General features: G+C 43.1%; 1 protein-coding gene across 3 annotated transcripts in view; it reads right to left on the minus strand.

Moving 5' to 3' along the window:
• Positions 1–2,186: 2,186 nt before the first annotated feature.
• Positions 2,187–19,471, minus strand: part of cmtm8b (CKLF-like MARVEL transmembrane domain containing 8b) — a 55,110-nt gene continuing 37,825 nt past the window's right edge. For 2 of the 3 annotated variants that reach the window (XM_080210040.1, XM_080210023.1), the window contains exons 2-4: positions 9,479–9,652; positions 6,712–6,831; positions 2,187–3,396 (exon numbers count right to left, since the gene is read on the minus strand). In XM_080210040.1, coding sequence (XP_080066166.1) covers positions 3,310–3,396; positions 6,712–6,831; positions 9,479–9,652 — 381 coding nt within the window. In that variant the 3' untranslated portion in view covers positions 2,187–3,309. Of the gene's footprint in view, positions 3,397–4,988; positions 5,023–6,711; positions 6,832–9,478; positions 9,653–19,471 lie in introns of all 3 variants that reach the window. The other variant, XM_080210032.1, reaches the window with a different exon arrangement.

A 19,471-nucleotide genomic window follows, 5' to 3' on the forward strand; every position in this document is an offset into this window, starting at 1 on the left:
CTGTCACTGTTCCCACCCTCAATTGAAGAGCCCACCGTTCCTCTGTTTATAAAATCCAAAATGTTGTTGATCTTCATGTGACTTCATCTAATCGCATTCAAACTACCAGGGAATTCTGGATTATAACCCCTCAGTGTCACTTTGATCCACACTTCCTTTCCTTGTCTTTGTCTCTTTACACATCCCCATTAAGTTGTTCTTTCTCCATGTTCTCTAATTATGTCACCCAGATCCCTCTGTACTTAAGCGATCTGCAGCCTCTCTCTATTTAAATACACTGGTGTTATGAAGTCATGGAGTCACTATCACTCCTCCATGGCAGTTTCTCAGCAATCATAGTAAATTATTAGTGGGTAAATTCCTGAACTGCTCATAACTTCCCAGGCCACTTTAAACACTGGTAGCCACAGTGGTGATGGCTGCAAAGCTGAGCTTACATTACTTCAGTCTGAGCTTCCATTGCAGCACTCATTGGTGGAAGTTGCATGTACTACAATGGAAACAGAGACATCAATCATTGGATGCTACATCATGATTCAGTTCATAACTAGGCTATGGAGTTTGCCATCATTTCCACATTGCAAAGGATGGATGTAAAGCCCTGTGTCAAGGTGGTGTTGGGCTCTTTCATGCTCCTTGACATTGAATGCAGGCTTTCTGGTTGCCCTGGTAACACATCAAGCAGGTCATCATGTATAATTATCAGCTTTGTTCTCTAGATGGCCCCAAAGTCCTCAATTAAGTATTTTGCAGCAGAACTCATGTGACCTTGGCCTTTGGCATTAAACTCCACTTAAACCCAATTTCCCTCAATGTACAGATGCCACCTCTAAGCTATCCACAAAGATATGCAGTGTATCAGTATTTGGGCTGGTGGCTGAGAATGAGATGAAATGACAGTGACTCTTCAATATCATTCTCTACTTGCTATCAGTCCCATGCCTGGCCTGATTGCAATTCTTCTGTATCTAAAATGAGGACGGTGCAGGTAGGATTATGGTGAGGAGTGGGGTTGTAAGGAAGAGATGCATACTTACACAGCTTTGAAATCAGTGCATGTAGTGGGTGAGGAGAAAGTGGGTGAGCTAAGGAGGATTGGTTATGAGGATACCATCATCGTTATTGTTTTTAGCCTTGTTGCCAGCTCCTGCGTCAGCAAGAGCCGTTCCTGTAATGACAAGCACAATTTCCATCCTGGGGAGGGTTGTTTGAACAAAAGGTATCTCTCTGCAGCCCCAGTTAGTCCTTATGCTTTCTGTGTGCACCACCTTCTTCTGTAAGACAGGGGAAAGTGGGTCATTGAGTGCCATGTTTGATGCTGTGATAGGTCATGGTCAAATAACTGGCAGTGTGCGTAAGTTGTGAAGTCTAGTTGAGGCTTGCAGCATTGCTGTGTATCTGAGGGTGAGGTGAGGCATATACATATTACATAGGAATCCTGACGGAGAGATGGCTGGTACAGGACCCAAACAGCTCTTCCCAAAGTTATAAATGATATTCAGTGGATTGTCACCCTTCTTGCAGACATTGGAGGAGGAGATGAAATCAATATCTCTCTATTGTCTCCCCCAAAAGTGGGACTACATTTGCCTCTTTCCATTCATAGCCAGAGAATGACCTGCTTCATCACTGGTACTTCTGGTGCTCCCAAGGACCTTTCCTTAGACCCCCTTGTTTTTTTCATCTATGTGCTACTCCTTGGCAACACAACATCCGGTTCCACACGTGCTGATATCCAATTCTGCCTGACCAACACTTTTCTTAAAGAAATGGAGGGTTTAAGTTGTCAGACATCTTGTCTGCTATCCTGTACTAGATGAGCAGAAATGTCCTCTGGCTAATGTGGGAAAGACATTGGGCAGGAAATTTCCATGCCCCTTCCCCCCCCAGCATGTTTTTTGGTGACAAAAGTGACCGACTATTGGCTAGTAATGGGTTCATCTGGTTCCAACACTGGCAACAGGTTTCCCATTATTTGCTCCCTCTCCATTAGAGAGCCCACATGGGCAGTCGTCCTTCGCCTGATCAGAAGATCCCACTGGCGGGAACAGCTGGAAAATCCCACCCATTGTCTTCATTCCCCATCACAAACTTCACCTCTTTTTAGATAATTTACATTAGAACCAGCATCCTGGTTAAAGTAAATAGTGAAACATATACACTGAAAATATTTATTTAATCTCCACACAAAGGAAAACAGGACACTGTACAGTAAACATGGCAGCATTATAATATTGGCAATTAATTTAAAAAGGTTGACAGGACCAACTTCCTGTTTTATAAACTTGCTATATTCAAGATCAAAGTAAACATCCACATACAAATGAAACATTTTTCGCTATTTCACAGCCATCAGGGAAATGTTCATAGTAACATTTGATTGTTAAAGTTTTCTCTGCTTGGTATATGAATAAAGATGGGCACCTTATGCACTTTATTAAGTGATGTGTGTTTATTTAAAAGTATTTGAATAACCACTTAATTAAAAGACTGCTGCCACTTACTGCACTATTACTACTGACAGTCATTTCAATTGATAATTTTACTGCAGTTTGTAAATAACATGGCAAGCGTTATTTTCTGCTACATAATGAGTTCATTATCACTTTAAAGGCAATGATACATGACAAAGCTTTCCTGTTTAGTTAATTTTGTAACAGATTAGCACAAAACACAAATCCATTCCAGTTTTAACAAGGTGGTCAAATTCATTGAATAAAATCTTTCCTGCATAAAAAAAGACAAATAAACCTCATGGTCCAGTGGTACTTTCAGCATCTGTGATGTGAAGATCCCAGCTTAGACTCCAGTCTACACTGTGCTTGCAGTTCTTGCTGGTACAGGAGTAGAGAGATGTTACAATTGGCCATAGAACCTCTTGGTTAGGAAGAGGAAAAATAATTTACCTTCTCCCTCAGACTGTCATTTGGAAACTCCTACTGGAAATGTGCATATTGACTATGGACTAGGTGATATACAATTAAGATGCTTCCCACTGTCAATGGGCCAGATGAGATATCAATAGGAAAATCTCTCTACGCAACTGTATCCCAGTGAAGATAGTCAATGTCCCAGAAGAGGAGGAGGAAGTGATGAAAGGTGAAGAGGAATAAGACTCAAATGCCAATGTTCACAATCTGACACAACTATTATGGTAATACCTTAAACCATTCTACAACTATAAATAAAATGAAACTGATCCAAGTTAGCAGTCACATTAGTACAGCATATATATTAATTATAGCGGTTATTCACAATTCCTTTGTTCACACCTAGTGTTCACCAGTTTCCAACCTTTGGAATAATAGCTCATGCTCCTTGGTCCCTTGATCTCCAAGTTTGAAAGCTAAAATATGCATTGCCAGAGTAACAGAGCGTGACTATGAAAGCAAAAATCTGTAAAATAAAAGAAAACGTACTTTTAATTCACTTCATCCTATCAAAATACAGTTTGTCATGCATCTTGGTATTGGTGGAAATTCTGCAACAACTAACTCAAAGCCTCATCATCTATAATGCACAAGTCAGGAATGTGCTGGAATACTCTCCACTTGCCTGGATAAGTATGCAGCTCCGACACCCAAGAAGCTCAACACCATCCACAACAAAATAGCCCACTTGATTGGCACCCCATTCACCACCTTGAACATTCACTGCCTCTGCCGCCGATGCACAGAGGCAGCAGCGTGTACCATTTACAAGATGTAGCAACTCAAGGCTTCTTCAATAGCACCTTCCAAACCCAAAGAACAAGGGCAGCAGATGTGTGGGAACAGTAGTATCTGCAAGTTTCCCTCCAAGTCACACACAATCCTGGACTTGAAACTATTTCATCGTTCCTTCACTGTCACTGGATCAATATCTTGGAATGCTCTAATAGCAGAGTGTACCTATATCAAATGGACTGACATGATTCAAGAAAGCAGCTCACCACCACCTTTGAGCAATTACTTACGAACAGCAAACGCTGACCTTGTAAGCTTCCCACAAAATAACAATTAAAAAACATGACAAACGAGATATGTAAAAATATTACAAAAATGAACTGAAATGCCAGAACATTGCAAGTCTGGCTCAAGACAGCACATGGTCTACCTACAGTTTAGAAAGGCAATGGTTAATTTGTACTGAAAAAAATCTGTTCCTTGACCTCATTACATTCCAGGCTTGACAATCTAGTCTCTGGTCTTTGTTTCATTGAACCAGCTCACCAGTGGCAGCTTTACCAATTTGAAGGGGAGGGTGTGAAGGCAGGATAGGCCAATAGCTGAACCCATTCACTGAAATCACCTAATTTTTTTTTCTTTTCTTAACTAATTTTCTTCCCTATTGTCTTGAAGGCACCGAGTCACGCTGAGATATCACTGAGTGCCAAAACCTCTCTTTACAGTTTTACAAAGGACGAGATTTTTAGGCACTCCCACTCGTGGCATGTTTTCTGGTGACAGAAACAGCTCACCAGAGGTGGCAGGTGAGGTGTTCTGGTCCTGCTGATGACCACAGCATTCTTCTGGATCATCTGTCACTCCACCAAGATACCTGCTGTGACGGGTTACCTTCGTGGAATCTTCCTGGGAGTAGGAAAATCCCACCCGATGTTCTTGTTTATTGTAAAAGTGACCATTCTTCACCATCAATCCAGGGTGTGAATAGCACAGGTTATTCAGCATGGGAGATCTCATAGGCTAAATCAGAGTCTCTATTTACCTGACATTAGCACCAGTGCTTATTGCTAGCAGCAGACAACCCCCTGACTATTTCCTCCCTAGTTCAATTGTTCAAATGTATCTTTCAGACATGATTAACACTGTTTGGCAATATTTATTGCCCATCCTCGTTGTCCTAAGGATTTGAGGGACAATTGTAACATCTCAATCTGACTAAACTCAGATCAGCTAATTAATTCAATGCTTAGCAACAGGAATAGGTCACTTAATCATTTGAACTTCAATTAGATCTTAATTAACGTGCATCTCGACCCCATTTACCTTCCTTTTGCTCCATGTCCCTTGATGCTCTTGCCTTACAAAAAAAATCAAAGTTGTGATCATTTTCAGTTTTGCCAGCATGCAGTATTTTATGGAGGATTTTCAGATTTCCACATGTGAAAAAAAGCTTCCCGAAATCACTAAATTGGAACCAAGTCATTTTAAAGACGATGTCCCTTGTTCTGATCTCCCCCACCACAGGAAATGGCTTCCTGACAGTATCTAATCAAATTCAGATCACAACTCAACCTTCTAATCTCAAGGAAATATAGAAGTCAAAAGGGGTTTACAGCATGGAAACAGGCTGTTCAACCCAACTTGTCCATGCTGCCTTTTTTTTTAAACCCCTAAGCTAATCCCAATTTGGCCCATATCCATTTTACCCATGTAATTATTTAAATACTTTTTAAAAAGGACAAAATTGAACCTGCCTCTACAACCACCTCTGGTAACTTGTTCCAGACACTCACCACCCTTGAAAAGAAATTGTCCTTCTGGACCCTTTTGTACCTCTCCTCTTAAACCCATGCCCTCTAGTTTTAGACTCCCCTACCTTTGGGAAAAGATATTGACTATTCAGCTGAGCTATGCCCCTCATTATTTCATAGATCTTGATATGATCACCCCTCTGCATTCCACGCTCCAGAGAAAGAAGTCCCAGTCTATCCAACCTCTCCTTATAACTCAAACCATCAAGTCCTAGTAGCATCCTAATAAATCTTTTCTATACCCTCTCCAGTTCAATAACATTCTTTCTATAATAGGATGACCAGAATTGCACACAGTACTCCAAGTGTGGCCTTACCAATGTCTTGTACAACTTCAACAAGATGTCCCAACTCCTGTATTCAATGTTCTGACCAATGAAACCAAGCATGCTGAATGGCTTCTTCATCACTCAGTCCATCTGTGACTCCATTTTCGAGAAGCTATGAACATGTACTGCCAGATCTCGTTCTGTAACTCCCTCCAACACCCTACCATTAACGGAGTAAGTCCTACCCTCGTTCAAATCTACCAAAATGCATCACCTTGCATTTGTCCAAATTAAACTCATCTGCCATTCATCAGTCCACTGGCCAAATTGATCAAGATCCCGTTGCAATCAGAGATAACTTTCTTCACTGTCCACTATGCCACCAATCTTGGTGTCATCTGCAAACTTATTCTCATCCAAATCGCTAATATAAATGACAAACAACAATGGACCCAGCACAGATATGGGCTATGTTTATGCAACCTGTACTCAATCTAACTGAGCTCTGGTCGCGCTGTTCTTTACCCCTTTCAGATGTGATGTCTTAAAAACAGAAATGAAGATTATGAACAATAAATACATGTAAGGTGAAAATTTAGTTTTAAAATTCCCTCCTTTTTGGTGTTAAGTTGCTCCTATGAAGTTGCAACAACATATACAATTTAAACTGAGCGGGTGGTAGGGGCAGAGAAGGAAAATAATTTGCGCAGACAAGGAAGCTGCCATTAAGAGGGATAATTGGAGAAGGGACCATCTTTCTATTGGGAATCTTACTGCTAATTCACCTGATTGATCACCAGATCCACAAATGATCCTGGAGTCAAGAACAAGTCTTCAGGGGGGGCATTGCTGTCAGTGATGAGGTTTTGAAACAACAGTCGGATTTTTTAACCAATTTGGCTCTTATTTATCCCTAAAACAGGGTACAAGTACAGGAGGAAGTATGGAGATCCAAAATTGACTTACTGTGGAAACTAGCCAGCAGTTGTAGTTGTGTGTGCCTTCGTCAGCTTGTTTAATTGAAATCGCATCCACAATTGAGGCTAGGAGGTACAGCAAAACAGCGCTGGCATTAAAACTCAAACCCTGCAGTTAAAAAGCACAGCATTATTATTACACCATTTGAGTAACAGATTAGTGCTGATATATATCCTATAGATACATTTCTAATGCAGAATTAGGAGATGGAAGAACTTTGCAATGACATGGAAAATATTTGAACATATTCAAGGCATTGAAATCACTCAGGCAAAAGAATTGCTTTTATAGTATTGTCACTTATGTAAGCATATGCAACAATGAACATTCAGATATCAAGGTCCGACAAACAGCAAGTGATGTGAACAATCTGTTACTGATGTTTCTGTTTGAGGAGGCATTATCGGCTGTGACACCAAAACTCTGCCATTCTTCAGGCATGGTGTATTCTACGTCCACCTGAACAAGCAGGCAGCATCATCTCAATACTGCACTGAAGATTATGTACTCAATCTAGGGGCGGCTTGAATCACAACCTTCTGCATCATTTGGCCCATTGAGCTTGCACTGACAACAATCCCACCCAGGCCCTATCCCTGTAACCCTGCATATTTACCCTGTTAATCCCCCTGACACCAAGGGACAATTTTAGCCAATCAACTTAACCTGCACACCTTTGGCCTGTGGGAGGAAACCCACGCAGACATGGGGAGCATGTGCAAACTCCACACCTGAGGCCAGGATTGAAACTGGGTCCCTGGTGCCAAGAGACAGCAGCACTAACCACCGTTTCACCACTACATTACAATGGGATCTCTACATTTGCCAGTAGATGGGACAATCATACCATGTAGTAAAACCGAACATTTTAAATGTGCACAATCCTCTGGGCAGCTGTCAGACTGTACATCGTTTTGCTGTATAAAAACTTTGAATAGGCTTTTACTGAATACCACCATGCAGGCAGTGGCCTGTGCACTACCTACCTTTGGGGAAATCAAGGTAAAACTGCATTTTACGTGAATGAATTTCTCCTACCTACCCACTAAACGTAAAATAGAGTCACTCACTACTATGACCTCTCATTTTTATCATCTACAGGTCTGTAGATCCTTGTATAGTCCAAAGTTCCAAGAATCTACAATGTTTTAAGTCACTGTCACTAGCCAGCTCATACTTTTAAGTACTTAATGTATGCAACAATTCCAGCATATCCGGGGATTTATACATCAGGGAAGACTACTTTCCACTGCAGATGGTCACCCACTTCTCCACAGCAAGCCTGCATCTTGAACTGGCTAGCACAGCCTCAAGGGACCACAATCCAAAAGATTCCCCCACCATCCACATCCTCTCCGACGTTGCAGATTGAGACAAAAGAAGATCTCACTGGAGGTCTTTAAAATAATAAAATGATTCAGTTACTAGATTCAGAGTAACTATTTCCTCAAATAGAGGAATCATTTTAAAATTACAGTTAAGCCACTCAGAAAAACAATCCGGAAGCGCCTTTTAACCAAGAGGAAACTCCTATCCCCACAAAAACTCTCGGTCAACTGAAATTTTCAAAACCAAGATCGAGAGATTAGGCTACGTGGTTATAGATCAAAGGCAAATACTGAGTTGAGTTACAGATCAGCCATGATCGAATAGGATGACAGCACAAGATCTATTATGTTCAAATGAGCTGTTCTGTATATAATGAAGGTCCTTGCTGATCCATGTTTTGCACTCCACATACAATGACAAGAGTTCCCTGCACTGCCACCCTCAGGTGTCTGACATAGCTAATTCCCAGTTACATCCAACACTTGCAAAGAGTCACACTTAATTCATTTCACAGTATTAAATTGAAGAAAATAAAATGCCTGTCCAACCTCATTCTAAACTTAATTCTCTCTAAAAGGTAAAACTTCCATTAAGCTCCACACTGTCACTCTCACTTCAATGGTCTTCCTCAACTCAAGGTTGATATTCATCAAGCTATCTGGGGTACCCTGGTTCGAAGGAGCTGAACTGAGATCAGTTAATATCCCAGAACTTTAGCATTTGCACACCACATGTTAACTGTTACTTTTGCCCTTCCCTGCTACCTCCTCCTGATTAGTTTACCTTCTAGCTTTATTCCCATTCTCTTATTAACTGATCTCAGCTCAAACAGAATTTGGGACACAAAAAATTGGCTGGAGCTCCCAATCTAGGGGAAGGGAAATTCAACCGGGGCTTCAGCTGAAGGTCCTACTCTCAAGGGATGCAGGGGTGCATGTCAAGGCAGGAATTAGCATTAGTAGCAATGCTTCAACTTAATTTCCAAGCTCATATGGGGGCAACACAGTGCCTAGCACTGCTGCCTCACAGTGCCAGAGACCCGGGTTCAATTTCCGACTTGGGTCACTGTGGAGGGTCTGCACGTTCTCCCCGTGTCTATGTGACTTTCCTCCGGTTTCCTTCCACAGTCCAAAAGACATGCTAGTTAGGTGCATTTGACCATGCTAAGTTCCCCCTCAGTGTACCCGAACAGGTGCAGGAGTGTGTAGACTAGGGGATTTTCACAGTAACTTCATTGCAGTGTTAATGTAAACCTACTTGTAGCACTAATATACACTAAACAGAAACTAATCATTTAGCAAGTATGACATACAGGGCAGGAACCAGCACCATTTATCCCGATATGAATAGGACAACAGGTCAGAAATTCAGGGGAATCATTTAGGAGAAATTAGAAGGGGCAAATGGTAAGCCAGAGGTTACTCACCACTGTGGTCCATGGTACTTGAGGAATCTTAGTGTAAGCCATGGTGATGTAGAAGATCAAAAAGAACACTGTGAGCACCCAATAAAAGACTGCCACAAACATTACCCAGCCAAACGCAGAGACGGAGAAATATTCTGTACTCGCTATTAATATCCACACCAACAGACCCAGTATCTGAAAAAAGAAGTTTACAGTGAAAGAGTTACACAAGATACTAACCCTTGGCTCACTTTCCATCCTGCCTACATCTGGATTGAATAGGAAATGAGCTGGGTTCAACACATTGCATTAAGGCTGCTTTTAGGAAAAAGCAGCATATGGGCTGGAATTTTCTGGACTCACGTCAGTGAACGGAGGTCTAGCAGAGCACTAAGTTCTCCATTCTCGCTAGCAGCAGCAGCAGCATTTGCGGCAGGGGTGGGGGTGAAATGGCTGGAAAATTCCAGCCTATGGACACAAAATGTTTGCATTCTTAAAGAAAATGCACACAACAGTGAGAAAATCACCAAACATATTGTTGAAGCCTTGTCTCATTATTGCTACATTCCTTCTCAAATAATGAACAGCTTTGGTCACTTGCCTCATGCATATTGTCTCAGCCTTGCTCCTGAGTAAAGAACTACAACTGAAAAAGGACATTAAGGGCAAATACATATAGTTTGTGAAATATTAATTAATTATCAGCCAGATGATAATGAACATTCTATAAAAATAGGAAGGAACAATAAACTACAAATGCCAGAAACCAAGATTAAAAAAAAAATCGGGAATGCCTGTCTTTTAGGATTGGTGATGGGTATACACCATAAATGTTGATTCTACTTTTCTCATGGGAAGTCAAACAGGAATATTGTTTATTCCAACATTTTGTTTTTATTTTAAATTGCCAGCATATGGAGTTTGTTTCCTTTTTTTATTAAAAAAGGAATGAATGTATTTAATATTAAACAAAAACAGGAAGTGCTGAAGAAACTCAGCAGGTCTGACAGGATTAGTGGAGAAAGATTAGAGCCAACCTTTAGAGACAATGACCCTTCATCACAGCTCCGACAAAGAATCATCCAGACTCGAAACATTGGCTCTACTCTCGCTCCACAGATGCCATCAGACCTGCTGAGCTTTCCCAACATTTTCTGTTTTTGTTTCAGATTCCAGCATCTGCAGTATTTTGCCTTTACCATCGTGTTTTACATAAAGTATTGCCACAGGCACCTGAGAAATGTTATAAATTACATATTACCATCAGTGAAAGCAGTCCCCAATGCAAATGTGTGCACTCAAAATATTATTGTCACTGATGACTAATGCTGCACCCACAGTGCAGTCTGAGTCTCAGGGGAGCAAGAGAACTGAGCCACTCTTTCCCCATTGAGTTTTGTGATGTGCAGCTGGCCTTGCTGCTAACAAATGACCCTGTAGGCATTCAGAAGAATGTTCCACTGTGGTTGCACAGGAAATGTCACATTACCTACGAGAAATGTCACTGTTTACAGGGCCAAGTTACAGACTATTGGCAGCTGACAAGATCCATTGAAAAATCTACTATTCATTGCCCTGCCCTGGTCTACAAAATATCTGCCTAACATATTTGATTGAATTTTTTTTTTGAGGTGGTGATCAGGTGTGTAGACGAGATAGTGTAGTCAATGCAGTTTACATGGATTTCAGCAAAGCCTTTGACAAAGTCCCACATGGTAGACTTGTGAATTTATCTTCTTCACATGGTCTACAGGGTGATGTAATAAAGTGGATTCAAAATTGATTCAGTTGTACAAGTAAACCTATATTTACCCCAATCCAACACTGGCATTTCCACATCAGTTGTAGGAGACAGAGGGTGATAACAGTTGGCTGCTTCAGTAAGCAGTCTCACAACACCAGGTTAAAGTCCAACAGGTATATTTGATAGTAAAAGCCACTAGCTTTCGGAGTGCTGCCCCTTCATCAGGCGAGTGGGAGTTCTATTCACAAACAGGGCATATAAAGACAACTCAATTTACAAAAAAAATTAGAATGCGAGTCTTTACAGGTAAAGAAGTCTTAAAAGGTGCAGATAACTTGAGTGGAGAGAGAAATAAGCACAGATTAAAGAAATGTGTTTTGTCTCCAAACTCAACAGTTAGTGAGATTTTGCAAGTCCAGGCAAGTCGTGGGCGTTATAATAGCATGACATGAACCCAAGATCCTGGTTGAGGCCGTCCTCGTGTGCGCGGAACTTGGCTATCAGTCTCTGCTCAGCGACTCTGCGCTGTGTGTCGTGAAGGCCGCCTTGGAGAATGCTTACCCGAAGAGCAGAGGCCAAATGCCTGAGACCGCTGAAGTGTTCCCCAACAGGAAGGGAGCACTCTTACCTGGTGATTGTTGAGCGGTGTTGATTCACCCATTGTCGTAATATCTGCATGGTCTCCCTAATGTACCATGCCTCAGGCCATCATCATTTCCTGCCTTGTATCAGGTAGACAACGTTGGCCGAGTTGCAAGAGTATATACATTGTACCTGGTGAATGGTGTTCTCATGTGAGATGATGGCATCCATGTCAATGATCCAGCACGTCATGCAGAGGTTGCTGTGGCAGGGTTGTGTGGTGTTGTGGTCACTGTTCTCCTGAAGGCTAGGTAGTTTGCTGCAGATAATGGTCTGATTGAGGTTGTGCGTTAGTGCAAAGGCAAAAATTGGGGGTTGGGGGATGGCCTTGGTGAGATGTTCATCTTCATCAATGACACGTTGAAGGCTCCGGAGAAGATGTCGTAGCTTCTCCGCTCCAGGGAAGCACTGGACGATGAAGGGTACTCTGTCCGCCACGTCCTGTGTTCGTCTTCTGAGGTGGTCAGTGTGGCTTTTCTCTGTGGTGCATCAGAACTGTTGATCAATGAGTCAAGTGCCATATCCTGTTCTTATGAGACATCTTTCAGGGTCTGGAGGTGTCTGTTGTAATTCTTCTCATCTGAGCAGATCCTGTGTATGTAGAGGGCTTGTCCATAGGGGATGGCTTCTTTAACAGGTTTAGGGTAGAAACTGGAGAAGTGGCGCATCATGAGGTTACCCGTGGGCTTGCAGTACAGTGAAGTGCTGAGATGACTGTCCTAAAATGGAGATGCGCGTGTCCAAGAATGCAACCGATTCCGGAGAGTAGTCCGTGGGGAGTCTGACGGTGGGATGGAACTTGATGTCACAGTTGTTTCAGTGATTGTCCGCTGTGAGTCCAAAAGGAAGAAAACATCATCAATGTATCTAGTGTATAGCATCGGTTGAAAGTTCAGTGTGGTGAAGAGATCTTGTTCAAACCTGTGCATGAAGATGTTGGCATAGAGATGCAAATTTGGTCCCCATAGCCGTTCCGTGTGTCTGGATGTAGAACTGGTTGAAGGTGAAGACACTGTGGTCCAGGATGAAGCAGATGAGTTGTAAAATTGCATCTGGAAACTAGCAGTTGTTGGCATTGAGCATTGAAGCAGTCACAGCAATGCCATCGTCATGGGGGATGATGGTGTAGACTGCTGAGACATCCATTGTGATGAGGAGTACTCCTGGTTCAACTACTTCATGTGCGCTGAGTTTCTGTAGGAAGTCCATAGTGTTGCAACAAAAGCTGGGAGTTCTTTGTACAGTGGATTTCAGGATGCCCTCAAATGTAGCCGGAAGGGTTCTTGCACAGGGTCCCGTTGCCCGATACAATGGGGTGGCCGAGCGCGTTTGCCTTGTGTATCTTCGGGTGACAGTAGAGATCTCCAACGCAGGGGGTACGTGGGATGAGAGCACGGAGAGTGCTCTGAAGGTCCGGATCAAAAAGTCTTGATGGGTGTGTTTTTTAGTCAGATCTGTGGGTAACTGTCTTTAGTATTCCCTGTTTGGTTGTCGGTATACTTCTTTGCAGTAATCCGTTCTGTTCAGCATGACGTCGGTCCTTCCTTTTCTGATTTGATGACAATGTTGTGGGTTTTCTTGAGCGTGCATATGGCGTTGCGTTGTGCTTGGGTGATGTTCCGGGTTGTCTCGAGTGTGGCTGATGAATCTGGTATTGACACACCAACTTGTTGGACTTTAACCTGGTGTTGCGAGACCCCAGTCCAAAGCCAGCATCTTGACATTAGTGACTGGAAGCCAGTGTCCATAGGGATCTGTGTTGGGCCCCTTATTATTTGTCATTTATATAAATGTCATTGATGACAACGTGAGGGGGTAGGATTAGTAAATTCGCGGATGACAAAGGCTGAATGGGTGGTTAACAGTGAGGCGAAATGTCTTGGGCCACAAGAAGATATAGACGGAATGGTCAAATGGGCAGTTAAGTAGCAGATGGAAGTTGTAGTGATAAACCAGGTAACTCCAGACCAGTGAGCCTCACGTCACTGGTAGGGAAACTATTGGAGAAACTTCTGAAACAAAGCATTTATCTCTAATTGGAGAGGCAAGGCTTGACCAGGGATAGTCACCATGGCTTCATCAGAGGGAGGTCATGCCTAACAAATTTGTTTGAATTTTTTGAGGAAGTGACCAGGTGTGCAAAAGAGGATGGTGCAGTTGATATAGTTTATATAGATTTCAGCAAAGCCTTTGACAAGGTTCCACATGGGAGACTTGTAAAGAAGGTAAATGCACATGGGATACAAGGTAATTTGATAAAGTGGATTCAAAATTGGCTCAGTTGGAGAACACAGAAGGTGATGACAGGAGGCTGTTTAATGACTGGAAGCCAGTGTTGAGTGACCATAGGGGTCTGTGTTGGATCCCCTACTATTTGTCATTTATATAACAGATATAGATAACTATGTCCAGTGTAGGATTAGTCAGCTTGTGGATGACACAAAGATTGAGCGGATAGTTGACAGTGAGGCTACAAGAATGTCTTGGGCTACAAGATGATATGGATGGAATGGTCAAATGGGCAAGGAAGTGGCAAATGGAATTTAACCCTGAAAAAAATGTGAGGTGATACACTTTGGAAGGAGTAATGTGACAAAAATTACTCAATGAATGGTAGGACAATAGGAAGTTCTCTGGACATACATGCCAAGGTCCCTTTGTTCCACAGGTCTGAAAGCAGAAGGGCATGTTAGTAGGGTGGTGAAAAAGACATATGGGTCATTTGCCTTTATCAATCAAAGCATAGATTACAAAAGCAGGGTGGTCATGTTCTATAGAACTTCGTTGAAGCCTCAGCTTCCAGAAGGATGTGATTGCAGTAGAGGGGGTGCAGAGGAGATTCACCAGGACGCTGCCTGGGATGGAAAGATTAGGTTATGAGGAGAGATTGCGTAGGCTTGCGTTGTTTTCATTGGAACAGAGAAGACTGAGGGGCAACCTGATCAAGGTGTACAAGATTATGAGAGACATCAACAGAGAGTGGATAAGGAGCAGTTGGTTCCCTTAGTTGCAGGATCAGTCACGAGGGAACATAGGTTCAAAAAGTGATGGGCAAGAGGTTTTCGGGGGGAGGGTTGTGAGGAAAAACATTTTTACCCAGAGGGTGGTGACGGTCTGGAATGTGCTGCCTGGGAGGGTGGTAGAGGTGGGCTGCCTCACATCCTTTAAAAAAGTATCTGGCTGAGCACTTGGTGCATCATAACATTCAGGGCTATGGGCCAAGTGCTGGCAGATGGGATTAGGTGGGAGTTCAGGTGTTTCTAATGTGTCAGTGAGGACACGTTGGGCCGAAGGGCTTTTTCTGCACTGTATGATTCTAGGTTGATGAGGCCACCAGCTGTGAAAAATTTCTACAATGCAAACCAATGGCTGAAGAATATAGAAGGATCTCATCCACACCAAGAGACCACATATAAGCAGCTCTGTAAGAAGTTAAAGCTTTTGGTGATGTGAAGTATGCCACTCCTTTTTACCCTCACACCACAATCTTTAAAATATTCATCCATTAGTTCTAAAGTGCGAGTAGGACAGTGATAGGCAACCTAGGACAAAAAAAAAGTGGTTAGGAACAGACCCTCCTTCTCTATGCCGGCCCAGTGCTCTTGAAGGAGCATTTCACCTAGTGTCGTTTCCCCTGTCCTTTCCTGATAGTGCTACTATTTTATTTCCTTTGATTCCATTCCCGTTTGAAAGACTTGGTTGAATTTGCTTCCACTGCACTCCTGATCCCAACAGTTTGTTGCGCATGATTTTTTTTCTCATTATCACCATATTTATTTTGCTAATTAAATCTGTGTTCTCTGATTCAAGGACTTCCTGACAAAATGAGAAGTCTCATAACATCAGGTTGAAGTCCAACAGGTTCATTTGGTAGCACAAGCTTTTGGGTGCTGCGCCTTTATCAGATGAGTGGACCACTCAGGGCTATCATCTGATGAAGGAGCAACGCTCGGAAGGCTTGTGCTACCAAATAAATCTGGTGTTGAGACTTTTTACTGTGCCCAGCCCAGTCTAACGCCAGCATCTCCACATCATGGCTTTCCAACTTTTCCCTGACTACTCTGTCCAGGCAACCTCATGGTTTTGAATACCTCAATCAAATCTCCACTTATTGTTCTCCAAGGAGAACGACGCCAGCCTCCCCAATCTTTCTACGTAACCAAAGTTCCTCATCCCTAGAACAATTCCTATGAATCTTTTCTACACCCACTCTAATGCCTTCACATCCATGTTAATGTATGATGCCCAGTACTCCAGTTGAGAGTGAACAAGTTTTATACAAGTGTAGTGTCATTCCTTGCTTTTGTGCTCCCTATATCAATTTATATATCCCAGGATGTCAACTTTAACCTTGATCGTAATTTCTCTTACCATCTTAAATGATTATTGCACATATACAACCAAGTCCCTCTGTTCCTGAACTCCCTTTAGAATTGTATCTTTTGTTTTAACAAAGAGCAACACAGCACAGGAAACAGGCCGTTCAGCCCTACAAGCCCGCGCTGCCCATTTTAACACTCCGAGTGCCTCATTCCAATCCTCCTCCTACCTACGACTTTTGTCTATGCCTGTTGGACTCCACAGTAAGGGGTACAGATTTAGAGAATTATATGTGTGCCAGATTAAGGGAGGTCTAATTTAGGGACAATTTATTAACACCAATCAGCCTAAAGGCACGTTTTTGGGGCATGGGAGGAAACCGGAGCACCCGGAGAAAACCCACGCAAGCATGGGGAGAATGTGCAAACTCCCACAGACACCGACCCACGTCAGAGATCCAACCCGGGTCCCTGTATCTGCACAGCAAACAGTGATAGTCACTGAGCTGTCGTATTGCCCGTCAATTGGTCCAGTTTAAGCTAACAACATGAAGCACTAGGCAACTCTCAAAGCAACATCAAAGAGCAGCCCTCGCGTGACCCACCACGTGTATGCCCCTTGTCAGCCAATAAGATCGTAATACATGCGTGGATGTAAATAAAAAAAACATCAATAAATGTACACAGCCTATACAGATATTCATGGAAGATCGCCAGTAGCTCCAATGTAAGAGACAGGTGAGCCATAAAATATGTTGGACGGCCCATAGGAATCTGTTGATTCCCAGGAACGTCCTGAGGCTCTTGATCCTTAACTAGAACATTCTTTTGTATCTCTCCATCTCTAGTCTGCTCATGTGTCTATCTAGGTAAGCCATAAACAACTCTAGCGTGCCTGCCTCCACCACCCTGCTTGGCAGTGCATTCCAGGCCCCCACAACCCTCTGTGTGAAAAACCTCCCTCTAACATCTGAAATGTACCTTGCCCCTCTAACCCTAAGCCCATGACCCCTCGTGATTTTCGTATCCAACCTGGGAAAAAGCTTCCCACTGTTCACTCTATCTATACCCTTCATAATCTTATACACCTCTATTAGGTCTCCCCTCATTCTCCGTCTTTCCAGGGAGAACAGCCCCAATTTGCCCAATCTCTTCTCATAGCTAAGACCTTCCATACCAGGCAGCATCCTGGTAAACCACCTGTGCACTGTCTCCAAGGTCTCCATGTCCTTCCGGTAGTGCAGCGACCAGAACTGGGCGCAGTACTCCGAATGTGGTCTAACCAACATTCTATACAACTGCAACATTAGACGCCAGCTTTTATACTCTATACCCCTTCCTATAAAGGCAAGCATACCATATGCTGCCTTCTCCACCGTACTGCCACCTTCAAAGGGGGGAGGGGGGAGCGGTTTAGAACGGAGTTGAGGAGGAACTTCTTCACTCAAAGGGTGGTGAATCTCTGGAATTCTCTGCCCATTGAAGTGGTGGAGGCCGCCTCGCTCAATATATTTAAGACACGGGTTGATAGGTTTTTGATAGGCAAGGAGATTAAGGGTTATGGGGAAAGGGCGGGAATGTGGAACTGAGCCACGACAGATCAGCCATGATCTTATTGAATGGTGGGGCAGGCTCGAAGGGCTAGATGGCCTACTCCTGCTCCTATTTCTTATGTTCTTACGTTCTTAGACCAACTGTCTGTGTCCCTTTATTCCCCGCCTGCTCATGTATCTATCCAGATAAGTTTTAAATGTTGCTAACGTGTCTGCCTCAACCACCTCACTTTGCAGTGCATTCCAGGCACCCACCACCCTCTGTAAAAGTTTCCCCCCCTACATATCTACTGAACCTTTCCCCGCCTTACCTTGAACTTGTGCCCCTTGTAGTTGTCATTTCTGCCCTGGGAGAAAGCTTCCAACTGTTCACCTTATTTATCATAGAATCCTACAGCGTAGGAGGTGGCTATTTGGCCCATCAAGTCTGCACCAACCACAAACCCACCTTGGCCCTAACCCCATAGCCCCTCGCATTTACCCTACCTAGTCTCACTGACACTAAAGGGCAATTTAGCACAGCCAATCAACTTAACCCCCACATCTTTGGGCTTTAGGAGGAAACCCACACAGACATGGGGAGAATGTGCGAACTCCACACAGACAGTGACCGAGCCAGGAATTGAACCTGAGCCTCTGCCACTGTGCCACCATGCTGCCCTGTCTATGCCCCTACAATTTTATAAAACTTCTATCAGGTCACCCCTCAGCTCTCTTTCCAGGGAGAAAAATTCACTCTCTCTTCATAGCTAATACCCTGCATACCAGGCAACATCCTGGTATTCCTTTTCTTTACTCCCTCCAAAGTCACCACATCCTTCTGGTAGTGTGGTGACCAGAATTGGACACAGTATTCCAAATGTGGCAGAATCAACATTTCATATAAACTAACATAATTTGCCAACTTTTATATTCAATGCCCCAGCCAATGAAAGCAAGCATGCCATATGCCTTCACCACCTTTTCCATCTGTGCTGCCACTTTTAAGGATCTGTTGACCTGTACTCCCAAATCTGTGTCTATGCTCCTAATGGTTCTGCTATTTACTTTATAGCTCCCACCTGAATTGAATCTACCAAAATGAATCACCTTGCATTTGTCCAGATTAAATACCATCAGCCATTTCTCCGCCCAATTTTCCAGCCTATATCTTGCTGTATTCTTTAACAATTTTCATCACTATCCCCAACTCCAGCAATATTATTATTTTAGGATGCCTTGTACCTGCTCAAAGACATCTAGGACTCTGGTGCCGGGGGGGTAAACTACCATCCTGGAGCACCTTTCACCGCCACAGAAACACTTACTTGTGCCATGACTATTGAATCCCCTACTACTATTGCTTTGTTATAATTTGTACCCCCACTCTGTGCAGCACAGCTAGCCATGGTACCTTTGCTCTACTGATGTTGCTGTCCCCTGATGGGTCTTCCTCCTTTTCAGTATTCAAAAATAGCATACTTGTTAGATGGGGGACAGCCATAAAAGGACCCCTGCACTGGCTGTCACCCATCTATCTTTCTGCACCTAGGGTGTGACCACACTTCTGTGGCTATTATCTATAATAATTTCAGCTAATTGATCCATGCATTCGGTGAGCATCTGCAACTGGATGCACTTCCCACAGATGGACCCCTCAGGGACACTTGAAGTGTCCATGATATCCCAAATTTCACAGGAGTAGCACACAACCCTACCAAATGACATCTTCTCCCTTTATTTAGTTTTTAATCTAACAACCAATACTAGTTAAGCA

Source organism: Carcharhinus amblyrhynchos, chromosome 2 (genome assembly GCF_965287045.1).
Source record: "Carcharhinus amblyrhynchos chromosome 2, sCarAmb.v2.hapA, whole genome shotgun sequence".
NCBI lineage: Eukaryota > Metazoa > Chordata > Chondrichthyes > Carcharhiniformes > Carcharhinidae > Carcharhinus > Carcharhinus amblyrhynchos.